The sequence below is a fragment of the Antrostomus carolinensis genome, unplaced genomic scaffold (assembly GCF_000700745.2).
Source record: "Antrostomus carolinensis isolate BGI_N321 unplaced genomic scaffold, ASM70074v2 scaffold7270, whole genome shotgun sequence".
NCBI classification, from domain to species: domain Eukaryota; kingdom Metazoa; phylum Chordata; class Aves; order Caprimulgiformes; family Caprimulgidae; genus Antrostomus; species Antrostomus carolinensis.
This window is the reverse complement of record NW_010289043.1, coordinates 167,341-173,234: the sequence shown is the minus strand read 5'-3', so window position 1 is coordinate 173,234 and position 5,894 is coordinate 167,341. Positions and strand designations below refer to the sequence as shown.

General features: G+C 37.5%; 1 protein-coding gene across 1 annotated transcript in view; it reads left to right on the top strand.

The window, feature by feature from the left end:
* Positions 1-5,668, top strand: part of LOC104525564 (exocyst complex component 5-like) — a gene marked incomplete at its 5' end in the record, with an annotated part of 9,746 nt that extends 4,078 nt beyond the window's left edge. The window contains 3 exons of the mRNA XM_010168759.1: positions 614-722; positions 2,689-2,904; positions 3,388-5,668. Of these exons, the coding sequence (XP_010167061.1) occupies positions 614-722; positions 2,689-2,904; positions 3,388-3,576 (514 nt within the window). The remainder of the gene's footprint in view (positions 1-613; positions 723-2,688; positions 2,905-3,387) is intronic.
* Positions 5,669-5,894: the final 226 nt, after the last annotated feature.

The window sequence follows — 5,894 nt, the reverse complement described above, 5'->3', positions numbered from 1 at the left end:
CCCCCCCCATTTTCCAAGTGTTTTCTGATGCTTGCTTTTGAGTAATACGAAATGTGATCTAATTTTACTAAACTCTTTGGAATGCTTCCTTTGACTCTGTGATTCCCTCTGCATAGAGGAATGCTATCCAGTTTCTCTGAAGAGCTGCATTTGAATTGATTACCTTACAATTAGTGTGTCCCCTTTAAAACCAGTTGGCCAGCATGCTGCGTGCTGTGCTCCGAGGCACTGAACTTGAAGGAAAGAGTATTTTAAGGTTGTTGGGGTGGGGTTTTTTTTTGTCTGATTCTCCTTTTTCTAACTGCTTACATAAAATTGAGCTTATCTTCTCTAGAGAATTGCATTGCAACTTCAGAAGAGTGCATGTGTGTGCATGTCTGTTAAATAAAATATTTCCTTTGACATGTCCTATCATCGCTTGCTTCTTACACTAAAAGCAAATATTTATTGTATCTTCTGTAGATTAATGTTAGGTAGTGTTGTTTTTTTTTTTTTCCTCATTGTTTTATACTGCTTACTTTTGTATAAAATCATGTTAGTATATATAAATATAAAAATTGAGGAAATTTAAAATGTTCCTTTCCAAACCCAATCTGTATTTGTAACTTTAAAGGACACTGAATTGTATGATTGGACAGATGAAGCACATCTTGGCTGCAGAGCAAAAGAAGACAGACTTTAAACCAGAAGATGAAAACAATGTTTTGATTCAATATACTAATGTAAGTAAATTAAGTCCCAGCTCATCAGTAAAACCTCAAATGCTCATGAGTGTTATCAGGTACAAGATGTTCTTTACCAATAATGCATCAGACAACATGTTTTGATAATTTAACTGAGCTGGCAGCCAAACAAGACATGGCCACTTGCAGCCCTAACCCCTCCCAGGGAATAGGGGAGAGAATTGGAGGGATAAAGGTGAGGACACTTGTAGGTTGAGATAAAAACAATTTAATACTTAGAGTAAAATAAAATTAAAATAGTAATAATAATAATTATAACAACTATATATATGTGAGTGATGCAGAGTAAAATTGCTCACCACTTACCAATAATGATCCTGGAGGAGTGAAAAGGAACCCCAAGATGAAATCGTAATCCTGGAAAAGTGAGTTTGAGTGATTCCTGAGAGAATCTCCTCCTTTTTTCTGGTCAGCCCTGGTTAATATAATGAACATGACATAATATCATAGAATCACAGAATGGTTTGGGTGGGAAGGGACCTTAGAGATCATCCAGTTCCAACCCCCTTGCCATCAGCAGGGACACCTTCCACTAGACCAGGTTGCTTAAAGCCTCAGCTTTGAGTTCAAAGCCTTGAACACTTCCAGGGAGGAGCAGCCACAGCTTCTCTGGGCAACCTGTTCCAGTGTCTGACCACCCTCACAGTGAAGAATTTCTTCCTAATATCTAATCTAAACCTCCCCTCTTTCAGTTTAAAGCCGTCACCCCTTGTTCTGTCCCTCCCTGCCCTTGTAAAAAGTCCCTCCCCAGCTTTCTTGAAGGCCCCTATATGATATGGAATATCTTATTGGCATATCCAACTGTCAGTTCTGTGTTTTGCTAACTTCTCCCCCAGTCCTCTACACTTGAAAACTACCAAAGCACCATGTACCAAAACATTCTTGTACCTTATCAACATTGTTCTCATAACAATCCCCACTGAAACCAAAACACAGCACTTTCTAGCTACTATAAAGAAAATTAACCCTATCCTAGCAAAAACCAGGACACCTGTGCATTTGATTAATGTACTTAGCTATTCCATTTCGCACTAAGCACCTCCAAACTCTATTGTGGACTGTTTTCTCATGCTGAAAAGGAACATTAGCAGTTTTGCATCTAGTGTCAGACATAAACCAGTAGGTGCTGGATGAACTGTCACATTCTTTCCCCTCCCAAGGGACCTAGATTTGGAACAAGGTTTTTAGCTGATAATTAGCTTTAAGCTATCAGTTTCAGAAAATCAATTATCAGGTACTCTCTAGCTGCTGGGTGCTTTTTCCCCCTTAGAGTGGCAGGAGCATGACAAAGCATCACAGGTATGGCATGAACATTCTGTGCTGCAGAATGTTGTCTCTACCACCAAAGCTGTCTGAATCCCAGCCTGTGGGCTGCTCAGAAGCTGTACTGCTGGGTTACGTTAGGCTCTTGTCAGGGAACAACACAGGGAGGAGTAGAGAACAAACTAGAGTCAATGGGAAGAGGTGAGAGCATTTCCTGAATGCCTGCAGCCAGGTGGGCATGGGAGAAATAGAGCAGTAGGAAGTAGAGTCTGGTGCTAAGTGGGGAGGGTGAAGATTCCTGCATGGCTGTTAATTTGGGTTTCTAATTGCAGCTGACGAGGTTTTTAATCACTTCCCCCCTGACACACACACTCTCCTTGGTAGGTCATTGTTTGAATTAAAAGGCCAAATAGAACTGTTCTTTTCTGAACTGATATGAACTATAACTTAATAGAATATTGTCTTGCATCCATCTTTCTACTCACATTTTTGTATTTTTATGTGGCAAATAAAAAAATGTTGGAAAATTATTAATTGGAAAAAGACTAATTTCAATGGCCTGTTGTGGGAAGTTTAAAGATGTAGTGACTGATGTTCAGCTTATGGTGTGGAAGCCACTTGGAAAAGAACAGATTTCTAGAAATTAAGTTACCTAATTATTTTCTTCTTTTTTTTTATTTAGGCTTGTGTTAAAGTCTGCAGCTATGTTAGAAAGCAGGTAGAAAAAGTTAGAAATTCTATGGATGGTAAGAATGTGGACACAGTTTTGATGGAGTTTGGAGTTCGTTTTCATCGACTTATCTATGAACACCTACAGCAATATTCCTACAGCTGCATGGGAGGCATGTTGGCTATTTGTGATGTGGCTGAATATAGGAAGTGTGCCAAAGACTTCAAGGTAAGCATGTACTGGTTGATAATGTACTGGTTGTAATGTGTTGAAATTAGTAGCAGGTCTCTATTTTTAATCAGATGTTTTTTCTTCATAAGAATTGTTTGTTTCTATTTGAACATCAGTTTTTCTTCATATACTGATGTTATGTTTTCTGTTGCTATGCCAGCAGTTCTTTATAATGTCCTTGAGCACTTTCCTGATACAATTTTATTGCTTGCAGGCTGTGTGTGTTTATTGAAGAATATTGAGTTTGCATTGTTATGTGTTCTATGTATAACTTTGCATGTGTGTGCATGTGTCCCTACAGATGTATATGTGCATGTGTCCACATCAGGAGAGAATTATGTATATAAACCCCTGTAGGGAGGAAGCATTTTGAGAATCTAAGTGGACATTGTGTCATAAGAGTTCAAGCAACATTAACTCTTTAACATTAACTCTTTAATATTTGTTTTTCTCTGTTTTTTCTTTTTCTCATAACTGCAGATTGCACTGGTGTTACAGCTGTTTGATACCTTGCATGCACTTTGCAATCTTCTGGTTGTAGCCCCGGATAATTTAAAGCAAGTTTGCTCAGGAGAACAACTTGCTAATCTGGACAAGAACATCCTTCACTCCTTTGTTCAGTTGCGTGTTGATTATAGGTCTGCTCGTCTTGCTCGTCACTTCAGCTGAGAGCACGGAAAGAAATGTTGTACCTTTGGGTGGGCCTCAGTTGTTAGAAAGCACAGGGAAAGATTTCTTAACTGAATCATGGTTGTAACTTTTGTGGGATAATGACTGTTCCGAATAAAGCAGCAGCCATATTTAAACATGACTATGTAGAAGGTGAGCAGGTAAAAATCTGAATGATATTTCATGTAAGCTAAAGTTCTCCTGGTGAAGAATACTGCAAATCTTCTTGCTACTGATTTTTTTTTTTCTTTATTGGAAACATGTTGGTGTAGGAAAGCAAGTGGTGCTTTAGTCTTCAATATTGAATTATCAGATACCATTTCTTAGACTTGAACTACAGAGCATAGCGTAGGTAATGGATTACATAGAATAGACCAGTGTAAAAACATTCTTCATCAATTTTAATGACTTAGACTTCAGCACAGCTAATCATAATCAAATTATCTTTGATTGGTGTTTCCAAGTCATTTCTTTCATTTAAAACGTTATCCTGCTCAATGTAATTTCTTGCTCTAATTAATTAGCTTGGAATTTCTTTGAGATGTAGGAATAACAGCAACACTGTCCCAGAAAGATATAATTTTTTTCATTGTGTAGCATTCTAAACCGAACTAAAGTGGTGAAAAGTTTGGGAGGTTTTTCTGGTTCTTTGGCTTTGGTTTTTTTTTTTTTTTTTGCACCTAATAGTTGAAGGCCCACTAGAATTTATTGGCATTTTATGATCTGACATTCTTGTCTCTTTGATACTGACACACTGAATTTTATATATGCTCTTAAGGTAAATGCAGCTGCCTTATCTGAGGCATTCTTATTACAAGGTGAAGGTGCCCATTGTTGGGTTAATATAAGAGAATTTTCTCCTGTCTCTTGTTTTGTATGTAAATAAATTCAGATTATAACAAAGCAGAAGGACAGACTATAACCCAATCATTCATATATGGCAGGAATGGACAGTGGCTCTAGCAGAAACCTGGAGTTGAACATTCCTGTGCTGAGGATAATTGATCCTCAGTGCCTGAGCAATATGAAATGTTGAAGTGTGTGAAAGCTTCTCTTCCACTGACCGTAATTTTAATACTGGAGACAGGCTACTTTCGTGTCCATTGTGCTCCAAGGTGTTTCTGAGATGGACCCATAGTGTGCATATAGTGAACTGGAGCAACAGTGATGCTTGAAACATCTAGGGCAGCTTTTCCACAAGCAGCTGAAAATTGTTGTAAATAGACCTTTGTTCAGAGTGAACTCTTGTGGAAAACAGGTTGAAACTGCTGTGGTTTGTGTCTTCAGTCTGACTTGAATCATCCCTGAACAAACCATCTGTAACATTTTATTTCTACTGTGGGCTCAGCATACGTTACAGAAACTTCTTTCTCTCCCATCTTCAAAGCAGCATTTCTATAAATTTATGGGTCAGTCAAATAAAATTATTTTCCTCTTTTGTTAATGAATTCCCAGGTGTAGTCAATATTGACAGACTTGTGTGGAACTTCTCTTGGTTATGTTGAGGTTCTTCTGTTTCATTTTGTATTTAGCAGAGCATTATATCAGTAGAGAAGAGAACGAATGCCAGGCTCAAAGTATTTGAGGAAACTGGCTGCTTTGAGTGGTGTAGCTCTATTCCTTAGCCATGGCAAAGCCACAAAGAGTTTTGGACACTGGAGGAGGCTCATGCTTGTACTGCTGCCATTTTTTTTAATTTTTTTTTTTTTTCCCCAAGAGCTCTGATGTGAATTCAGATGATACCTCTCTGTTACCTCTGTAACTGAAAGCCAACAACTTTAAGGCTGTGGTTTTATGAACCAATACAAAATCTTTCTACAAATAAAAGTGTCAATTTATAAATGCTTCAGAACAGTGAACGTCATCTTAAGACTTCAGATCACGGAAGTGCTACAGAATTTGTATGATTGTTTGAATTATTTTAAGGTTGTATGAAATGTATTTACCATATTTCTGGCTTTGTCAGCTGTGTTTTCCATGCATATGCTCAGTGCAATATTTTCATTATGCCTGTTAAAAGAAGGCAGCAAAAAGTAGGTGAATACTTAAACTTAGATATGTAAACTCTTCCTCAATAAAAAGAATTCCCTCCAGACACTTTTTTTTCATTTCATTTCCATGTTCTTCAAATATCTTTATACTCAATTGTATAAGGCCTTCTATTTAAAAAAAAAAAAAATAGAAAAAAAAATAAAAGTAATTTTACTGACCAAATTTATCACTGGTGTGAGCTTTCCCTTTCCCCTTCCTTTAAAAAACCTCCCCATGCACAGACTGAGAGAGTTTCTATTTCTAGAGAAGACTATGTTGTCAGTAAG